The 21478-nt window shown below is 38.9% G+C and overlaps 1 protein-coding gene, 1 long non-coding RNA gene and 1 other non-coding gene across 7 annotated transcripts in view; 2 read left to right on the plus strand and 1 right to left on the minus strand.

Moving 5' to 3' along the window:
* The window catches only part of EPB41L4A (erythrocyte membrane protein band 4.1 like 4A), a 252054-nt gene extending 243216 nt beyond the window's left edge, over window positions 1-8838 (plus strand). For 4 of the 5 annotated variants that reach the window (XM_019450505.2, XM_019450506.2, XM_019450507.2 and 1 more), the window contains 5 exons: window positions 421-468; window positions 1057-1125; window positions 2369-2479; window positions 3510-3591; window positions 6710-8838. In XM_019450505.2, coding sequence (XP_019306050.2) covers window positions 421-468; window positions 1057-1125; window positions 2369-2479; window positions 3510-3591; window positions 6710-6844 — 445 coding nt within the window. In that variant the 3' untranslated portion in view covers window positions 6845-8838. The remainder of the gene's footprint in view (window positions 1-420; window positions 469-1056; window positions 1126-2368; window positions 2480-3509; window positions 3592-6709) is intronic. The other variant, XM_019450508.2, reaches the window with a different exon arrangement.
* A 983-nt stretch (window positions 8839-9821) lies between these two features.
* On the minus strand, window positions 9822-9955 carry LOC128778471 (small nucleolar RNA SNORA13). Its single transcript, XR_008424057.1, has one exon. It is a non-coding gene; the product is annotated as a small nucleolar RNA SNORA13 (small nucleolar RNA).
* Window positions 9956-10874: 919 nt separating this feature from the next.
* Window positions 10875-21478, plus strand: part of LOC109267603 (uncharacterized) — a 39820-nt gene continuing 29216 nt past the window's right edge. Inside the window, exons 1-2 of the long non-coding RNA XR_002080193.2 lie at window positions 10875-11071; window positions 11500-11612. This is a non-coding gene — a long non-coding RNA (uncharacterized LOC109267603). The remainder of the gene's footprint in view (window positions 11072-11499; window positions 11613-21478) is intronic.

Here is a 21478-nt window from a genome sequence, read left to right on the forward strand (position 1 = left end):
GGTAATCACAGATCATGTTGGGAATCTTTCCTATTAATAGAATCAGGATGAGTTCTTTGCCTTTACTTAGAAATAGCCAGAAGGACCAGAAACAGAAGCCCTGAATCATCTTCACTGTAAAATCACCAGTGGAGGGTGTGTGGATTTGCTCTTCAAGTTCTAGGCTCTTTCATCAGATAAAGCCTTGGCTGTGGCTGGGTTTTATGTGATTTTTTTCAGTAGTACTAGCAGATAAATTATCTTGTATCTTTATGCTATCCCACATTGGCTCTCCCTGCCCAGTCTTTCGTTGTCTGGTCCCAGCTGGCAAATAAGAACTTCACAGTCTGAAAACTATTAATGTAGCTCGGCTAAAGTTAGCTGTTAGATTTTTCGATGAAGCATGTTTGCAGAGATGAGTGGTGTTTTTTCTATTTATAGGAGGAGCCCTGATATCCAAGCAAAAGAAGAGTTATGGAAGCATATTCAGTAAGTACTGATTTTTTTCTTCCTCTTGTTTCAAAACCCATGTAGTGTTAAGGCGTTTACGAGGGAGACCACTGACACCGAGAGGCAGCCTCTGGCTGAAGCCTGTCACATAGTCTTTCTTCATTGCCATCATTATGTGGAACATGGGACTCACAGCAGTGGTGCCTTCCCGTGCCAGCAGCCCCTCTACAGGTAGCCCTGACATCTTCTCTCTTAAGGCCAGTTAGCCTCGCCTGTAAATGGCCTCAGGACAATGTTTTACAAATAAATACCAGGGAAAACAGATTCAGAAGGAAAAAAGATACTACAGGGGAGAGAAGCAGATCTTTTGTAAAGAAATGATGGATGGAGAGTCGTCTACATTCCAGTTATAGAAAAACTGGAAAAAAGGTAGAAGAGCCACAGAAAAGGTTTTTCCCCCGTTTTTCCTTGAATACATACTAGGTTTTTAATCTTTGCTCCTGGCTTATATTTCCCTTAGTTTTACTAATACTGTGTTTGGGGATAAGGTTAGGAAGGAAAAACTCACCTGCCAGTTGTATTTCTATCAGCTTCATAAATTTAATTTTCTTGCTCATTCCCTTCTAGAAAGGAACTTGTGGATCCTTCTGGTTTGTCTGAAGAACAATTAAAAGAGATTCCATACACTAAAATAGAGTGAGTATGTCTTTGAAAATCTTGTCACAAAAGTTTTATTAGTACTTATAAGTGAATAGTCCATTCTTACTTTCCGGTGGTATTCTATGAAGGGCTTTGTCTTTACATTTTAACTAAAATTAAAACTGTAGGAAAGGGGGTGCCTGAGTGGCTCAGTCCGTTAAGCATCTGACTTCGGCTCAGGTCATGATCTCATGGTTTGTGAGTTCGGTCAGGCTCTGTGCTGACAGCGCAGAGCCTGGAGCCTGCTTCAGATTGTGTGTCTCCCTCTCTCTCTCTGCCCCCTCGCTTGCTTGCATTCTGTGTCTCTCCCTCTCAAAAATAAACATTAAAAAAAAAATGTAGAGAAAGAGGCAGAAAAGGGTGTATTAAAGCTAATTGTTATTTTGCACTACAATCACAATCATATATTAACTGCCAGTTTGTATGAAGTAGGTACACAGGAGCTTTTGATAATTAATGTGTTCTAAAACCTAAGTTCTTTTTTTTAAGGGATTCATTGATTGGTAATGTTTCTTTTTATTCACTACAAGATGTTGTATTGGCCCTGAATCCTGCCACATTAGCCCATAGAACTAGCACATTGAATGTGCTCCATGGAAGCGTAACAGGATTCCCTAATCACCATTCAGTGTAGGATGCAGCAGAAGATGATCTATTTACTGTTTTCTGCCCTGCTGTAATTGGTAAAGAGAAAGGGTGTGTGGGGGTGGGGGGTTACTTCCTTGCTTTATTTCCGTCTGTAACCCATGCTTTCTTCCCACTCTGGTCAAACTGCAGGTTTGTACACACTCTCCCCAACTCCCCTTCCTACCACCCCCTCATCTCTTGGCCAAAGATTGAATTCTTAATGACAGGCTAATTAGCTAGGATAAGGACCAACCTTTCCTCATAGGAATGCCATTTGTCTGCATTACAGATTTTTTTCTTTCACACTACTGGAAAAAATTCAACTGTAGGGAATAGTTTCATTAGAATTTTTCATTAAAAAACTACACACTCATGTGCATACAAATAATAGAGCTTCATTTTCATGTAAATGAAATGGTCATGTAAATGGTCAAGAGGGCAGTTTTCTGTTAGCTCCTGAAAGTGAAGCCACTTAGGCTTTCTAAGCTCAGAGGGATCATGTTCTTTTTAAATTCTTGAAGTCATTCCTTTGTGGTTTCCATATTAAGGAAAAATTCCAAATTATCCTCTTCTGACTTCTGGTTTATTTCCATGTTTTTGGTTGCTTATTCAGGACTCAAGGTGACCCAATCCGCATCAGGCATTCCCATTCACCGCGAAGTTACCGCCAGTATCGCAGGTCTCAGTGTTCAGATGGAGAGCGATCCGTTCTCTCGGAGGTGAAGTAAGTGGGCAAGCTTGAGTACATTATCACTTGCAGGACTCCAGTTCTGGAACAGCACAGTACAGTAGGACTTTCTGCAATGATGGAAATGTTCTGTATCTGTAACTGTTAAGTATCTGAAAGATGGGTAGTGTGACCGAGAAACTGAAAATTTAATATTCTTAATTAAATTTAAGTAGCCCTGTATGGCTAGTGGCTACCATATTGGACAGCACAGATCTAGACCATACTTAGCCTGAATCATGGTACCCCCAAGCTATGCACTGAAACTTTTACAAGAAAAGAAAATGCATTAACTATTCTATTGTGAATAATGCATCCTTATTTGAGAAATGGTGTATGTTTCTTTTTGATCTGATGACATTTTCTTTTACTATAGCAAATATCGTATGTTGTAGTCATTTCTTTGTGTTATTCAGTTTTTCTTTTGAGGAAAGTGACTGTATCTCACAATATAGTCGCAAGAGGTGCTATATTTTAAATGAATATGTTAATGAAATAATTATGTATCATGTACTTGGTATTGCTGGATAGGAATGTTAATCATTTAACTCTGAATTAAGGCTCAAAATTTTGATAAACATTAATAAGTTGGGACATAAGCTAGTCCAGCCGAGAGTTATAGGCCAGGTTTTATTTTTTGTTTGTAAAATGTAGAGCATGGCTATTTATAGCTACATAGGTTTATAGAAAAAGAATAAATGGCCACAAATGCTTCTTTGGAAACAAATCGAAAGGCCATTTATACATGTCACAGTAACTAGAGCACATGGGAACCATACTTATGTTTTACTCTTGGTTCTTCTATGATTTTGAGCAAGTCAAAACCTTGCTCAACTTAATGCAAAACCTGCCCAACTTAATGCAAAAACATTTATTAAACATCTCTCCGTGTAAAGTATTGTGGTAGGTACTCTTAAGGAGTATAAAGGTACATCAAACATGTTTTCTATTCTGTAGTTCTCTTCCACCTCAAGTTGTGATTCTAGGTACTATCTCAATTGTTAATTCTAAAACAAATCCTCTGCAGTTCAAAAACGGATCTTGTACCTCCACTTCCTGTGACACGTTCTTCAGATGCTCAGGGTTCTGGTGGCTCCACAGTTCATCAGGTCGGTATTAATAATAAAGTTTTAAGGTATTGGTACTGATGAAAATTTTTGAGAAGCACTTTTCTGAAAGTTCTTTTGGGGAAATAGGGCAATGAATCTCTAACCTCATTCTGAGACTCTATAATTTAAAAAGAAAGTATACAAAATGTGGAAGGAGGGTTACATGATCAAGACAAGGCACAACATGGGAAGAGTTAAGTTAGAAGTGAGAGCTAGAGCTAGTGCAAGGTCTCAAACAGTCTGATCCTTGGAGCAAATCCAAGGATAACGAAAATGGTAAGATAATTTGAAACCAGAGCAAAGAAACAATAGCTTCACTAATTAAAAAAAAAAAAAAGTTCTTTGATATTTTTTGAGCCAGAGAAGCGAGAAAGTGGTAGACTTAGAGCAGGCACATGTTCTATTATTGATGGCAGACAGAATTACTCAAGTCCTATTTCATTTGTCTTCTCCATCAAAGAAAATTACTTTTGTTCTGGAAATGTTTTAAATAATGTGGTTAAAAGGGAATTCAAGGACAGAGTAAAGTTATCTGTCTGCCTTAATAAAATCAATTTACTCCGCTGGATTAGATCAGGGGAGCACTCTAACAAACATATTGCAGCAAGGTGTTTGACACCATCTCTTATGGTAAATCACAGAAAAAAAGGCTGTGTGAGATCATTGGGTGGATTTAGGTCTACTTAAACCATCACTCTAAGAACAAAGTTGATGTTTATAATGGGTCATTGTCCACCCATTGTTTGTAGTGATGTGGTGTTCATTAGATCCTCCATCCCTTTGGAACGCAATTCTAACTACTGTCTTCCATAAAAAGGCATGTAAGCACAGTTTTATACGTAAATCCAGGGAGTTTATGGACAATCTAAGAAAACTGACTCCAGTGGTACAGGTTATGCACTGCCCTTTGTTTCTCCAGATTCATTTTTGTCATTGACTTAAGCAGGGTCAGAAACGCCTGTACTAATTTATGTTAGATTTCCTGGTAAGAGATTCTGAGATGGAGGTTTACATGGAGGAACTTTATTGGAAAGCATAAGGATCAACACTTGCTGGGATGAGAGAGAAAGCCAAATGTTGAATGGTGTAGTATTCTCCAAATAAAGCATCAGCTGATCCCACAGGGAGCTCTAGAGCTGAGAGGGCCTATCGGATCTCTCCCACTTGGCTTTTACACATAGGCACTCACCATGTAACAAGTCACTTGTTGAAGGGTGCCCTAAGGAGGGGGCTGTCTTCAGCTGAGGGTAGTTCTTGGGGGAGGGCTCAGTTTTTTAGCCTTATATCAGCCAACACTCCCAGCAGCTGGGGGAGTGAATGCCTCAGTCCTGAATGGAGGACTGGATGATTAGTTACTACATCCAATAACATCTTCCTCATTTTTGATTAGGTAGATCTGGAAGAGCCAATAGGTTGTCCAAACAATTGTTTCAAGTCAATAGTATTTTAAAAATTTATATTCAAGATTAGGAGTTTAGGGTTTGCATTCAGATTGACCTGCATTTGTGTCTCCTTGTCTCTGCATACCACTTGTGTGACTTTGAGCAAACTGTGTAACTTCTGAACTTCAACTTCTATGCAATGTAAATAACCTGTCAGGGTTATTGTGAGGATAAACAGTCAGTTATTTTTCAGAACTTTCTGTCTTAAAATTTAAAGTTGGATTCAGCACAAAGAATGTTATTGTACTTTCGCTGTTCCAACTACCCTAGACTCCCTGATCACCATCACTCAGGAATCGCAGGAAACTTCTGCACATTGAAATAGTTCTCACTTTTCTGCATACGACAGCTCACATGCATCTACGGATCAGTGTGGTACTGATTCAAAGCTGGTCTCTGTGACATCTCTTTGAATTCAACAAATATCTAATAAGCACATTAGACAGGCACTGGCTGGGTAGTCAGTAAACTACAGCCTAAGGGCTAAATCCAGCCTACCTTTTTCTGTATGGCCTAGGAGCTAATAAATTGCTTTTACATTTTTTAAGGGTTGTTTAAGGGGTGGGGGGGGCACAACATGCAACAGCGACCAGATGTAGTCTACAATTAGGCCCTTCTGAGAAAAATGTTCATTCAGACTCCTGGCCTAGACATAGAACACATAAAAGTTAACAAAATCATTAGGGAAGCATTATGAAGAAACCAAGGGCTCAGTTAGAAAATCAACAGGTCAATTTGACAGTAAATTTCATATATTGAAAAAAAAAAAAAAAAGAAAGAAAAATCAACAGGTGACTTTACAGAAATAGGGTGGTCCAAGAAAGTTAACTCAGAAACCGATGACAGAAATAGGGTGACCAGTGATCTCAGGAACTGATGTATAAAGCTGGACACTTGCGGAGTAGGAGCCACCCAGGTGCGGATGGAAGAGCAAGAGAGAAGTCTGTAAAGGTCCTGGGGGTGTTTGAGCCAAGACCAGTGTGCTCGGAGCAAGGAGGAGGGTGGGGACAGATTTCGCAGGGCTTTATTCTACGCGCCAAAAGGAAACCACTGATGTGGTTGCCACATGGAGAAAGGACTTGAATGACACTGGAAGCAGGGAAGTTGCATTTCCCAAGTTCTGTCATGGTGCCAGAGTTCTGGTAGTGGTATGGCCTGTCTACACCTCACTTCCTTTTTTCATGCAGAAGGCTGGTAAAGGTGGGATGAATCATGGACTCTGACTCACTTTATTTCCTTAAGATATGCAGGCAGAGACCGGTTTTACTGTAAAGTAACTTACAAGGTAGTGCTTGTTTTAGGTGACCTCCCAGCTCCTTTTCTCTTGCTGTATTAGCTTTCCATTCTTCACATACACTGTCCTTCCCCTACCTCTCAGATTATCCAGACATCTTCCATTTCAGAGGTCTCACACTCTAAAATTATCTTGATTCAACCTGAGAGTCTGGTTTAGGAATGACTAGAAATATTTAACTGGGTGATTTAGGACTAATTTTCATGCATTTAGTGTATTATGCATGTTACAATCAGACTTAACTTTACAATCTTCATGTCATAACCAGGGTATTTGTTGAACAGCTTTTGATACTATGAACCTTAATTTCTGATGTATTAATAAAGTTGATTTGGCCATTTTCTTCTCTGAATCTTAATCTTTTGAATATATTTTCTTCTAGAGAAGAAATGGATCTAAAGATAGCCTGATTGAAGAAAAATCTCAGACATCTACAAGCAATCTGACTGGAAAACACATAGCAAAAACAGTAAAAACTGTCCAAGCTTCACGCCTCAAGATGGACTTGATCCAGTGAAGGGCCAGAGAATAGGGGTGGGAAGGGTGTGTGTGTGTGTGCCACCTTTACTTTCAAACTGTGAATTATTCAAATATCTTGGACCTGCAGAAAGTGTTTCTTCAGAAAAAAAATGGGAGTCTGTTGCATCTTCTAAATGTTTAACAGTGTATTTGTGCTGAAGGGCCTTTTTATTTGGCAACTCAAAGAAGGGTTGAGAAAACTCATGCCTTGACGCCCTATTTTCCTTCCTGGAAACTCCAGTTATCTTGTGTCCACAACCAAGATCAGGTGGTTCTGATCAAAGGTCTGGAATCCTAGTGTGCAGCTGCCTAGCTAGGTACACCAAGTGGACAAAAAGGTTCTTCCCAACTCTAGGTGGATCTCAGCCTGTGCACAGATGTATGAAGACTGAGATCTCACTTTCAGACTGAAGTTTTTATTCATATAAATGTTCTTTGTAATACTGTATTTTGTGGCATTAAGTCCCACTGGTTATTTACAAATGTAAAAAGCTTTTTAAGTGTTGCTTTTAATTTCTAGTGTCCTTGTGTTTTCAAAAAAAAAAAAGAAAATGCTATGTGTAGATTTCAGTTGACCTCCGTTTATAAATTCATGAAACCCAACCTCAAATGGTCTCTCCATCCTGCCTGGCTATCTAACTCCCACCCCCAAAGACGAGTTCATCTGAGGATGACTTTGCACTCCACTTTCCAGAGAAAACAGATACTCCTGCAGGACATTATCTCCCTACCCACAAACTTTCCAGCTGTCATCAACACTAATCCTTCCTTTCCTCCTGTCCCTGCACCTGTGTTTTGGAACCCACTCTCCTTCAGCCTTCTTGTCCCTGTCCACTTCCTGTCAGCTAGATCCTTGCCATTTGGTTTTAAACTATTAACTCTTCCATCTAAAAAAAGGAAAATAAAAGCCAACCAACTTTTCCAACCACAAATCCCTCTCCAGCTACTATTTTCCTCTCCCATTCCAAGTTTCTCAAAAGGATTATCTGCAGCTGGTGTCAATTCTTCTAATCCCGACTGTAAACTGTTAAGATCCTCCTCCACTACAGACCTTACGCTAAAATCACCTGTCACCAAATCCCAAAGGTAACTTTAGGCTACCCTGCCATATTTTTAGTGCAGTATTTCATTGTTTGCACTGTTCTGACCATCTTTTACTGCTCTTCAGTAAGATGCTATTCTACCTCATCAATTAGTTTCCCAGAGCTTAGTCCTCCTCCTCTACCCCAGGTGGATCTCATTTATGCCCATAGCCTTAAGGTTTATTTCCATAGCTTAGTCTTTCTGCCAGGGCACTTAGATTTTTCAAAGGCAATCCCAGTTCAACAGTTTAAAATGCTGCTCCCTGGATTCAGGACCACTACCATGTGAATGTGCAAAACTACACACATAGCAATCATTAAACACCTCCCCTATTACCAAGTCCTGTTAGCTCTGCTCTCTATAGCTTAATGATCTCCAAATTTTACTACCACCCTGGTCCAAGGTGGTCCTCACTTGCTTCAACAACTGGCCCACCCGCATCTCCTTTTTTACACATGACAACTATAACATTTCCCCGTGCATTAAACAGAGCCCTATGTGGTCTGTTGTTTTACCTGCTCAGGCTCATTTTGTAACACCCATGGGCTCCCTTAATAGCCACCTTCAAGCCTCATTAAGCACTCAACTCTTATCTAAATCAGGACACTTAAGACGGAAAGTAACTACAACTGTCACAAACCTGTATCTTTCCTAGGCCAAGGCCTCTGCATATGCCATTCCCAACTTTGCCTTGCAAAAATGATAACTGCCCTTAATCTCAACCGCTTTCTCAGGTTTCCTTGGGTCAACTCATGAATGAGACTTGTCTCACAAAGGCAGTTTCACATCTGTGATATTTCTCCCATTCAACTCTAAGCTTCCAAAGGGAGGGACTGTGTTTTGCTCACCCTTGTGTTCCCACCTCCTAGTACGTTACTGAAAAATTCAATAAATGTTTCAATGCCCAAAGACTATTTGTTCTTTCCTACAAAATTGAGGTGGAGGGTAAAACAAAACAAACAAACAAAAAAAAAATGCAGTGACAACGTAAAACACACCTGTGACCTAAAAACCAACTACTCTAGTTCATCAGGCCGAAGCACTGAAAGCAAGCACTTAGTTCTCCATAATTGGTAGCTCTGAATATCAATCTTAGCTGAGATTAAACCATTCTCAAGTTTCAGGGGCGGGGAGGATAGAAACCCTCCCTTTCTCTTTGATCTTTCAAAAGAATGCTATTTGCTGGCAGTTAATTACTTAATACACAAACCTCCAAGAAACACAAGGAAATATTTATTCATAGCCCCACTATTTTAAAGGTAGATTTATGGACAGTTCCAAAACAGTTATTTTAGTACCCCTCAGACTCCTGGGAATTTTAAATGATCCAAGCCACTCTTGTCAAGATTTCCTGTGATGGTTTTGAATTCATCAAGGACATCCTAAAAGAAAAAATAAAGCACTGAATTTGACATATATTCACGTGCATCAAACATTAAAAGCTTCATAATAAAACTCAGTATATCCTTCTGAATTGCATTTTGGACTCAGCTTTAAACGTCCACATAAAACCTGAGATTTGGCAAGTGTTGGAAATTTAGTTACTACACAAAGAAACACGTATTTTAAAATTCCAAAACTAAGCTGGGAACAGGCTTTCCTATTTGCCGTTAACTTCACCTTCTTAACTACACGTTGCAGTACTAATTTAATACCCATTAAAGCACCCCAACCTAGAAGTTTGCATTACAAATAACTGTTTTAAGACAGCACTGCAACACCATCATCCTACCTTAGGATCACCCTTGGTGCTCCAGGACAGAATTCAGCTAGCAGCAGGATATGCTTCAAGCATCCGTCTTTCACCTGAACAAAATGTAGTTAAAAACTGCTTAAGAGAAACTTTACGCTTAAGACTCAAGATCACACGTGTCAACTAATGTAAAAGCATAAACTGTTACTTGTGCAGCTCCTACGCCAAAGATACCAAATTCAAGGGCAGGAAAAGGCTGCAAAGGGTTTAGTTTACGCCTTTTTTGACACCACATTCACTAGTTTCCAAAAGTGAACGGGCAACACAAAGGCTACAAGAAACCTACCCAAGGACTGCTCTATCTATGGCACAAAGTTGCTGACCCCATAATGTACTGTTCTGTGGATGAGCTCAAAGGTGATTAATACCAGCTGTAGATTTTCTTGTACAATTCAAACCCGACTAGGTTAACAAGAACTGCAGTACAAAGTGTTTTAAGTGGTTAAAACCTTCAAAAGCTGGGATGCAACTGGTTCCTCCTTGCACTAAATGCAAACTCACCTGCGAAGCCGTTGCCGCTCACTCGCCAAGTTCTCTATCTTGAAACAAATATCGAGATCTAAACCTTAAACGGCACTTTACTCCTACGTAGACTTGATCTCAAATGGGATACTGTAGGCATACATGCAGTTACGGGGTGAGGCCTTTCTCTTTCACGAGAAATCTGTTTCTATTAAAAATTCCCTGACACACAGTACGTGTCCAATAAACTCAAATGCACTCAAGTCCACCTTCCACTTCCTGGAGTGGGAACGCAGCCTGGGGGCCGCGTTGGGGTCTTCTGAGGTCCACGGACAACGTGGCGGAGACCAGGCCGGGCCGCTTCCCTCCACGGACTCACGGCACGGGATCCTCGGGCCCGGCACAGCGGCGAAGCATATCCCATCGCCCTCAGGGTGGCCGCGCGTCCCTGCTCAGCGCCTGGGCCCTTCGGAGACCGAGATACCCAGCGACCCCCCAACCCCGCCATCCCGGAAAGCGCGAAACACCTCGCCTACCCCGGAGCGCAAAAGAGAAAAGGCCGGGGGTCTCATCCCACAATGCTTTTCTACGACTGGAAGGACCCACTGTCCGGGGAGCGCGGGGGGAACGGGCTGTACCACTGGCCGCTGCGCCCTCGCGAGACGCCGCAATGTGGCGCGAGGGCTAAGTGCCCAATGATTGGCCGTGGGGCGGGGCTCCAGGAGGAAAGAGGGCGAAGGGGCTTGGGGTCGCCGCCTCGTTTGTGCGTCGTGCGACCGGTGCTACCTCCCGGAAGGCTTTTTTCCCGTCAGGTTGTGCATTCACCTCCCTCTTTCCCAGGGTCGGGAGCATGTGGTCTGCTCTGAGCCACGGGTGTAACTCAGAGGACTTGAGACCTCGAGTTCTTTAGTCTCCAGCTGAGGAAGAGTAAGGCGTTTCCTTCAAAGACTATTTGTAGCGTACTTAGGAAGCTTCAGGCTCTGTCCTAAATGCCTGGGAATCAAGTGTGAATGAGGACAGTGTTCCTGCCTTACGTTCTGGTTGGGCGAGAAAGGTACTAAACAGACAACATGGACACTGTAGGTCCAGACAGTGTGTTAAGTAGGGAAACAAAAGAAGGTAATGTGGTAGAGCAGCACTGTCCCATGGAAATACAGTGCGGACCACGAATTCATTTTAAATGTTCAAATTGTCACACACAAAAATAAATAAATAAATAAATAAATAAATAGGAACAAATTAAACTAGTTTCCATTGTAACTCAATATGTAATCAATATAAAATCATTAGTGATGAGTGATATATATTAGTGATATATTTTGCTTAAAAGTCTGGTGTATATTTTATACTTCCAGCGCATTTCAGTTGAGACTAGTCACATTTCCAGTGCTGAGAAGCAGGCCTTGGCCAGTGTGGCTGCAGGTGCCTGAGGAGTGCAGAGTGGCATAAGACGCAGCGGAAGAGACAGGTAGGAGCAAATCATATAAGGCTTTGTACTTGCAGTAGGAGTTGGGATTTTAGGCTGAAATTCTAGAGTTGATTAATTATTACCACAGAAGTGAAGCAGAGGTTGCTAAGTGGCTTTTTGCTTGATAACCATAACTCACTGAAGGGATAGAGACTGCAGTAAAACCTGCTGTGTGATAGCAAGGGGGTTTCCTTGCTCCTATAAGTCCTAGCGGAGACTTATCCAGAGACCACATGCCAGCACCTTTCCTTGTTTCTTTGAATCTTCTGAAAAAGAGAGAGGGAGAGAAAAGGAGAAAAAGAAAATTCAAGCTCACAGCCCAGTGGTCATTACATAAGTACTAGCCTGAATGGTAACATCAACTCAGACAATGGGGACATACAGAAGGAGTAATGTGTAATGATCACAAGAAAGGAAATAACTGAGACCTTCATTAGGAAGTCACTAACATCTGGGGGAGGGAAAGGTTGGGGAAGGAGGATACCTCTATAATTTCAAGACGTTGAAGGGAACAGTGTAGTGTTCATAACAAATCTCAAGCTTGCCTTCTTGCTAGGGGAAGTCAAGGAGAGAGGAACTTCCCTTGAGCTGGAGCAGCCTCCGGACCTAGGTTTACATCCAGCTCTGACATTTGTTCTCTCAAGTAAATGACCACCTCTCTGAGCCCCAAGGTTCCTCATTTACAGGATAATAACTATACCCATGAACCACATGTTAGTTTAAAGAATTAAGAAAGGCTTGTGGAATCATCTAGCACTGTGTAATACATCATAACACCCAACAAATGACTCTTAGGAGCTTAGCTCTTCCTCTCATTTATCATCACCCCAGGTATGGAATCTTCTTGGGTTGAGTTCTTAAGGAAAGGACAAATATGCTTATGTTTGTCTTTTAATGGCTTGACATTTTTGCTCCTGCCTTCCTCTTTCCTATTGTCCCCTATATATCTCTTTCCCAAACTCTGGATGGTTTCAAGAGTAGAAAGAGGGGAGGCATTTGTTCCAATTACCGGATTAGTGTCGTGAGGAAATCAATTCTAAATTCTTCATCTTCCTGTCTGCTTCAACCTCACACAGCCTGATAAAGAAAATCCAATAATTAAGCCAAGGCCAGCAGCAAGGACACAAGAAAAATATAGAGGATGTTTTCTACCTAGTTTTCCCACCACCCTTGTCTGCTGGGGCTGAGGCATTATTATAAGAATGTACAAGCTACAGGTAGTGATAGTGCAAACATGGAAGAAGCTGGGTTTCCTTGTGGGGTAGGCAGAATCATGGTCCACCAAATGTTCCACATCCTCCTCTCCTGAACCTGTGAATATGTGATTAATGTTGGGGACCATGAGATGAGATAAAAATCAAAGAAGAAGGCAGAGGAATTAGAGATGTGGCCGAAGAGAAGGCAGGAGAGGGACTCAACCTTCCATTGCTAGCTTTGAAACTGGAGGAAGATCTTTGAAGTCAAAGAATACAGTTTCAGCTCTAGAAGCTGGTAATGGCCCTCAGGTGACAGCAAGGACCAGGGACTTCATTTCTACAACTGCAGGAAACTGACTTCTGTCAACAACCTGAATGAGCATGGAAACAGGTTCCTTCCTGGAGTCTCCAGGAAAGAGCACGACCCTGCTGATTCCTTGATTTTAGCCAGTGAGGCTCATGCCAGATTTCTGTCGACAGAGGTGTGATAATAAATTTGTGTTGTTTTAAGCTGCTAAATTTGTGTTAATATGTTATGGCAGCAAAACAAACCAACCAAACAAACTCCCTGTAAGGGGCAGAGAGTGAAAAGTGAGCTGTTTTTCTTATCCCCCTCCTTGTCCCACTCCAATTTTTTCATCAGGAGCATAAGTACAGTTTTGCAGATGAACTATGCACATTTCATTCTAACCGTATGAGGTTGATGTTTGTTTATGGTGGGTGCTATAGATCCAAATTAATATCCAACAGATATTAAATAATTTGAATACTTTTTATAATTTAAAGTCATTTGTATATTTCTTTGGGTTTTCTTCTAAAAAATCACATCATCTGCAAAAGCTTTATCTCTTTCTCATTATTTTTTTTTAAAGTTTATTTTGAGAGAGAAAAAGAGTACATGAGCATGTGCACAAGTTGGGGAGGGCTAGAGAAAGAGGGAGAGAGAGAATCCCAAGCAGGCTCCACACTCAGCATGGAGCCTGATGTGGGGCTTGAACTCAAGAACCTTGAAATGAGGACCTGAGCTGAAATCATGAGTCACATGCTCAACTGACTGAGCCACCTAGTGCTCCTATTTTTATTTTAAATGGTAAAATTATAATGGGTGGCTTGTTAACCCAAATCAATTTCCTAAAATATAACTAAAACATGGTAAGCAAACCTCCATTAAATAGCAAAGTATAGCATTAGGATGTAAATATTCATAACTTTGCTTCCTGAATCACTAAACAATATAGTTGTTAATAAATAGTTGCTTTGTCAGCAGTAACAGCCTCTCTTTCATTGTTACTACTTTTCTGCTTTTTTTTCTTCCTTCTCTATTAAGTTCTTTAACGCTTTGTCAACATTTTTGGTTCTTATTCTATAAAACCATGGGGAAAAGAGCAATATGAAATACGAAAGACACTGTGGGAATGTGACAGAGAATGATTCATAATGAGGATGATATTTTAATGCTTCTTTTATCACCAGTAGCATTTGTGATCCCCTTCTTTGATATTCAGTATGCTTTTGATTTGCTGATATGGTGTGGACATCTTATCAACGTTTGTAATGTAACTCAAGGCATTTCCTATACCTTTGTTGTTGTTGGTGGTGGTGGTAAAAACGTATTGAGTTTTGGGGTGCTAAATAAAGCATTTCCTACATAAATATCAGTTGACATGTTAGTTTGAGAAATATATATGTTGTACGGTGTTGGAGAATTAAATACAGGAGGGAATTTACTGGGAAAACATCCATCAGGGAAATGTTTTGTGGAATCTGCCTGTAATGGCTTTATAAATTTACTTGGAGAAATTTTCCTCTTCTCCAAAAAATTTAATATAATGTCAGGATTAACTTTTTAAAGTGTTTATTTATATTTTGAGTGGGGGGAGAGAGAGAGAAAGAGAGAGAGAGAGAGAGCACGCACTCTAGCAGGGGAGGGGCAGAGAGAAGGAGAGTGAATCCCAAACAGGTTCCACGCTGTCAGTGCAGAGGCAGATATGGGGCTTAATCTCATGAACCTTGACATCATGACCTGAGCTGAAATTAAGAGTCAGATGTTCAACTGACTGAGCCACCCAGATACACCCAGAATTAATTTTTTTTAATTTTAAAAATAAAAAAAAGAATCTGATTCTGTGCTGGAATCAGATGCTTAATGACTGAGCCACCCAGGTGCCTTAAACATAAGCCACAGACTTTTAAGACTATCTGGGCCTAGTATTTTCTTTATGGGAAAAATTTTAACTACTGATTGAATTTCTTTAATGGTTATAGGACCATTCAGGTTTTTTCTTCTTTAGTCATGTTTGGAATGACTTCCAAACATCTTTCCTAGGAAAATGTCTCTTTTCAAGTTTGTTAGCAGGACGTTGTTCATTATTCTGAGTTTTTTCCCTCACACCAACCGATTCTTTGATTGTTTGACACCAACTGGGTGTCTAATTCACTTAAACTCTGATACTAATTCCCTTGAGTTAGCATCAGACCCTACAGGTTAAGAGCTTACTCCTGCAAGACTGCCCTCATTTCATTTGCCAGCTGCAGTAGGATGGTCAGACTATTCACACTTTTGCCCAACCAAAAATTTGGGGGTTAACATGACCCTTCCCCCACCTCAGGTTTGGTAATTCACTACAAGGACTCACATACTCAGGAAAACACTTTGCTTACTATTACCAGTGTATTATAGAGGCTACAACTCAGAAACAGCCAAATGGAAGAGATGCATAAGGCAAAGTATAGTGTGAGGAGGAGCATGAGCTTCTATGCCTTCCCTGGCTATGCCACGTTCCCAGCACTTGGATGTATTAACCAACCAAGAATCTCCCTGTCTAGTAGGAGTTTTTATGGAGGTTCCATTACACAGGAATGATTGGTTAAATCACTGGCTGTTGGTGATTGAACAAAATCTCTAACCCCTCACACTTTTCCTAAGATGGGGGTTAGATGGGTAGAGCTGAAAATTCCATCTCTGTAGTCACATGGTTGATTCCTCTGGCAAGAAGTTCCACTCCTGAAGCTACCAAGGGAGACTACCAAGAGTCACCTTAATGATATAAACATAACTGGAAGGGGCCTGTCCTGAATAATAAAAGATACTTCTGTCATTCAGAAAATCCAAAGGTTTTAGGAGCTCTGTGCCAAGAACCAGGGACAAAGACCAAAAATAGATTTATCATACCTTATTATATTATCTGATTATCTTTTTATTTTACTTTTAACTAATTTTATTGAGATATAATTGATATATGACATTGTATTAGTTTCAGGTATACAACATAGTGATTTGACATGTGTGTATGTTGTAAAATGATCACCACAGTAAGTTTAGTGAACATCTATCACCACATAGTTGCAATTTTTTCTTGTTCACTTTTATGATTTACTCTCTTAGCAACTTTTACATGTATGGTACAGTATTGTTAACTATTGTCACCATGCTGTACATCCCATCCTCAGGACTTTTTTATCTTAGAACTGGAAGTTTGTACCTTTTGACTACCTTCACCCAATTTGCCTACTCCCTTCACCCCCATTCATGCCCTTCCTCTGGCAACTACCGATCTGTTCTCTGTATCTATAAATTCAGTTCTTTTTGAATATTCCACATATAAGTGAGAACATACAGAATTTGTAGTTCTCTGACTTATTTTACTTAGTGTAATATCCTTAAGGTCTATCCACCCATATTATTGCAAGTAGCAGAATTTCCTACTTTTTTAATGGCTGATCACACACACACACACATATGGATAAAGCAAACACATATGTTGTTTTAGATATAAAATTTGCTTTATCTATTTCTTCATGGATGGGCAATTAGGTTTTTTCCATGTCTTGGCTATTGCAAATATTCAAGATGATAATTTCGTTTTCTTTGGATAAATACCCCAAAGAGAAATTGCTGGGTCATATGGTAATTCTATTTTTAATTTTTTGAGGAAACTCAGTATTGTTTTCCATAGTGCCTGCACCAATTACATTCCCACCAACAGTGCACAAGGGGTCCCTGTTCTCCACATCCTTACAAACACTTGTTATTTCTTGTCTTTTTGATAATATCCATTTTAACAGGTGTGAAGTGGCATCTCATTGTGGTTTTGACATTACATTTCTTTGATTATTAGTAACATTACATTTTGACATTACATTTCTTTGATTATTAGTGATGTTGAACATTTTTTCGTGTCTTTTGACCATCTGTATGTCTTTGGAAAATGTCTGTTCAAATCTTCTGCCCATTTTTAAATTGGATTGTTTTTTTGCTATTGAGTTGTAGGAGTTCCTTGTATAGTTTGGATATTAGCCCCTTATCAGATTTGCACACATTTTCTCCTATTCTGTAGGTTGCCTTTACATTTTGTTGTTTTCTTTGCTCTACAGAAGCTTTTTAGTTTGAGGTAATGCTTATGTGTTTATTTTTGCTTTTGTTGCTTTTGCTTTTGTTATCAAATCAAAAAAAATCATTGCCAAGATTGATGTCAAGGAGCCTACTGTCCGTCTGTGTTTTCTCTTAGGAGCTTTATGGTTTCAGGTGTTATGTTCAAGTCCTTCATTCATTATGAGTTGATTTTTGTATGTGGTATAAGATAGTAGTCCAGTTTCATTCTTTTGCATGTTGTTTTCCAGTTTTCCCGTCACTGTTTGTTGAAGACTGTCCTTTCCCCATTGTATAGTTTTGGTTCCTCTGCCATATATTAATTGGCCTTACATGGGTTTATTTCTGGGCTCTCTGTTCTGTTCTATTGATCTATATGTCTGTTTTTATGCTAATATTGTACTATTTTGATTACTATAGCTTTGTAATAGAGTTTAGAGACAGGAAGTGTGATGCTTCCAGATTGTTTTTTCTCAAGATTGCTTTGGCTTTTTGGAATCTTCTGTGGTTTCATACAAATTTTAGGGTCATTTGTTCTATTTCTATGAAAACTACCCTTGGAGGTTTTTTTTTTTTTTTTTCATGCTTATTTATTTTGAGAGAGAGAGAGTGTGTGGGTATGAGCACAGGGGAAGAGAGGAGAGAGAGAATCCCAAGCAGACTCAGTGCTATCAGCACAGAGCCTGACAGGGGGATCAATCCCATGAACCGCGAGGTAATGACCTGAGCTGAAATCAAGAGTTGGACACTTAACTGACTAAGCCACCCAGGCACTCTGCCACTGGAGTTTTGATAGGGATTGCATTGAATCTGTAGATCACTTTGGGTGTTAGGGACCTTTTAGCAATGTTAATTCTTCTAATCCATGAGCACTGAATATCTTTCCATTTATTTATGTCTTCTTCAATTTCCTTTATCAGTGGCATATAGTTTTCATTGTATAGGCCTTTTACCTCATTGATTAAATTTATTCCTAGGTATTTTATTTTTTTTGATGCAGTTGTAAATGTGATTGTTTTCTTAATTTCTCTTTCTGCCCTTTTTGTGTATAGAAACACAACTGATTTTTGTATAATGATTTTGTATCCTGCAGCTTTACTGAATTCATTTAAGTTTTTTGATGGTCTTTAGGTTTTTCTGTATATAATATGTCATCTGGAATTAGAGACAGTTTTACTTCTTCTGTTCTCATTTGGATGCTTGTTTTTCCCTTTTTCTTGCCTAATAAATCTAGCTTGACTTCCACTATTTGGATGAATAAAAGTGGCAAGAGTGGGTGTCATAGTCCTTTTCCAAGAGAAAAGTCTTCAGTTTTTCACTGTTGAGTATGATGTTAGCTATGGGCTTGTCATATGTGGCATATATGGCATAAGGCATCACTGTGTTGAGATATGTTCCCTCTATAGCCACTTTGAGAGTTTTATCATGAATGGATGCTAAATTCTGTCAAATGCTTTTTCTGCATCTTTTGAGATGATCATATGATTTTTATCCTTCACTTTATTAATGTGGTATATCATATTGATTGATTTGCAGATATTGAGCCATCCTCACATCCCTAAAATAAATCCCACCCGATCATGGTGTATGATCCTTTTAATGTACTGTTGAATTCAGTTTGCTAATTTTTTTTTTTTTTAAGGATTTTTACATGTATGTTCATCAGGGATATTAGCTGGTAATTTTCTTTCTTATAGTGTCCTTATCTGGTTTTGGTACCAAGGAAATCTGGCCTCATAAAATGAGTTTGGGAGAGCTCCTTTATTTTCTATTTTTTGGAAGAGTCTAAGAAGGATTTATATTAATTCTTCATTTTTAAAAAATTTTTATTTTGAGAGACAGAGAACATGTGAGCAGGGGAGGGGTAGAGAGAGGGAGAGAGATTGAATCCCAAGCAGGCTTGATAATGTCTGTGAAGAGCCTAAACCATGAAATCATGACCTAAGCCAAAACCAAGAGTTGGATGCTTAACTGACTGAGCCACCCAGGTGCCCCTTAATTCTTCTTTAAATGTTTGGTAGAATTCACCAGTAAAGCCATCTGACCCTGAACTTTTGTTTGTTAAGAGGTTTTTGTTTACTAATTCAATCTCTTTGTTATTGGTCTGTTCAGATTTTATTTCTTCATGATTCAGTCTTGGTAGGTAGTATGTTCCTAGGAATTTATTCATTTCTTCTAGGTTGTCCAATTTGCTAGCGTATAATTGTTCATAGTAGTCTTGTATGATCCTTTGTATTTCTGTTTAGTAGTTATGCCACCATTTCCTCTTTAATTTCTAATTTTATTTGCATCTTCTCTCTTTTTTTCTTAGTGAATCTAGCTAAAGATTTACCTACTTTATTTATATTTTCAGAGAATTAACATTTAGTTCCATTGATCTTTTCTATTGTCTTTTTAATCTCCATTTCACTTATTTTGGCTATGATCTTTATGACCTTCCTTCTGGTAAGTTTGGGCTTCATTTGTTCTTTTTTAGTTCCTTAAGGTATAAAGTTAGATTGTTTGTTTGAGATCTTTTTCATTTTTTACTATAGACACTTATTGCTGTGAACTTCACTCTAACAATTGTTTTCTGCTGAATCCCTTCAGTCTTGGTTGTTATATTTCCTTTTTCATTTGTCTGAAGATATTTTTTATTTATCTTTTAGTTTCTTCTTTGATCATTGTTATTCAGTAACATGTTTAATTTCTACGTATTTGTGAATTCTCCAGTTTTCTTCTTATAATTGATTTCTAGTTTTATACCATGGGAATTGGAAAAGATGCTTGATATGATTTTAGTCTTCTAAATTTATTAAAACTTGTTTTGTGGCCTGACATATGATTGATCTATTCTGGAGAATTAGAATGTTCCACATTTGCTCAAGATGAATATTCTACTGCTTTTTGATGGAATGGTTCTGTAAATGTCTATTAAATCCCTCTGGTATAATGTGTAGTTTAAGTCCAATGTTTCCTTATTGATTTTCTGTCTGGATTATCTACCCATTGATGAAAATGAGGTGTTGAAGTCCCCTACTATTACTGTATTGCTGTCTATTACCCCCGTTAGTTCTGTAAGTATTTGTTTTGTATATCTTGGTTCTCCTATGTTGGGTCCATAAATATTTACAATTGCCATATCCTCTTCTTGGATTCACCATTTTATCATCATGTAACGACCTTCTTTGTCTCTTATTAGTCTTTGTCTTAAAGTTTGTTTTGTCTAATATAAGTATAGCTACCCATGCTTTCTTTTCTTCCCTAGGTTGGGGAATATCTTTTTCTATTCCTTCACTTTCAGTCTATGTGTGTCCTTAAAGCTGAAGTAAGTCTTTTGTAGGCAGCATATAGTTGGGTCTTATTTTATTTTATTTTATTCCATTCCATTCCATTCCATTTTTAAGTAATCTCTACACACAACATGGGGCTTGAGCTTACAACCCTGAGATCGAGAATTGCATGCTCTACCAACTGAGACAGCCAGGTGCCCCAGGTCTTATATTTTTTTACTACATTGAACTACTCTTGTTCTTTTGACTAGAGAATTTAGTCCAGTAATGTTTAAAGTAAATATTGATACGTATGGACTTATTGCCAGTTTGTTAATTGTTTTCTCACTGTTTTGTAATTCTTTTGTTCTTGTTTTCTTCCTTTGTGATTTGATACTTTTCTATAATGATATATTTAGATTCCTTTCTGTGTATCTTTTGTGTGTTTACTGTAGGCTTTTGCTTTGTGGTTACCATGAAGCTTACATCAAACATTCTAGAGTTATAATAGTCTATTTTAAGCTGATAACAATTAAATTTAAATGCATTCAAAAGCTTTACATTTTTATTTCCCCTCTCATGTTTTATATTTTTAATGTCATAATTTGTCTTTTTACATGTGTATCCATTAGCAAATTATTGTAGTTACAGTTACATTTACTACTTTTGTCTTTTAACTTCATGCTAGATTTATAAATGATTAACCCACCACCATTACATTAGGTTATTCTGAACTTAACTATGTTTTTACCTTTTCTTGTGAGATTTATACTTTCAGATATTTTCCTGTTGTTAATTAGAGCCCTTTCATGTCAGCTTAAAGAAATCACCTTAACATTTCTTATAAGGCCAGTGGGGTGGTGCTGGACTTCTTAAGCTCTTGCTTGTCTAGATAACTTTTTATCTCTCCGTCAGTTCTGAAGGACAACTTTGCCAGGTAGAGTATTCTTGATTGGCAGTTTTTTCTTTAAGCACTTTGAATATATTGTGCCACTCCTTGCTGGCCTGCAGAGTTTCTGCTGATAGTCTAATGGGGGTTCCCTTGTATAT

This window comes from Panthera pardus, unplaced genomic scaffold (genome assembly GCF_024362965.1).
Source record: "Panthera pardus isolate Hobbes unplaced genomic scaffold, ASM2436296v1 HiC_scaffold_2, whole genome shotgun sequence".
In the NCBI taxonomy this organism is placed as follows: domain Eukaryota; kingdom Metazoa; phylum Chordata; class Mammalia; order Carnivora; family Felidae; genus Panthera; species Panthera pardus.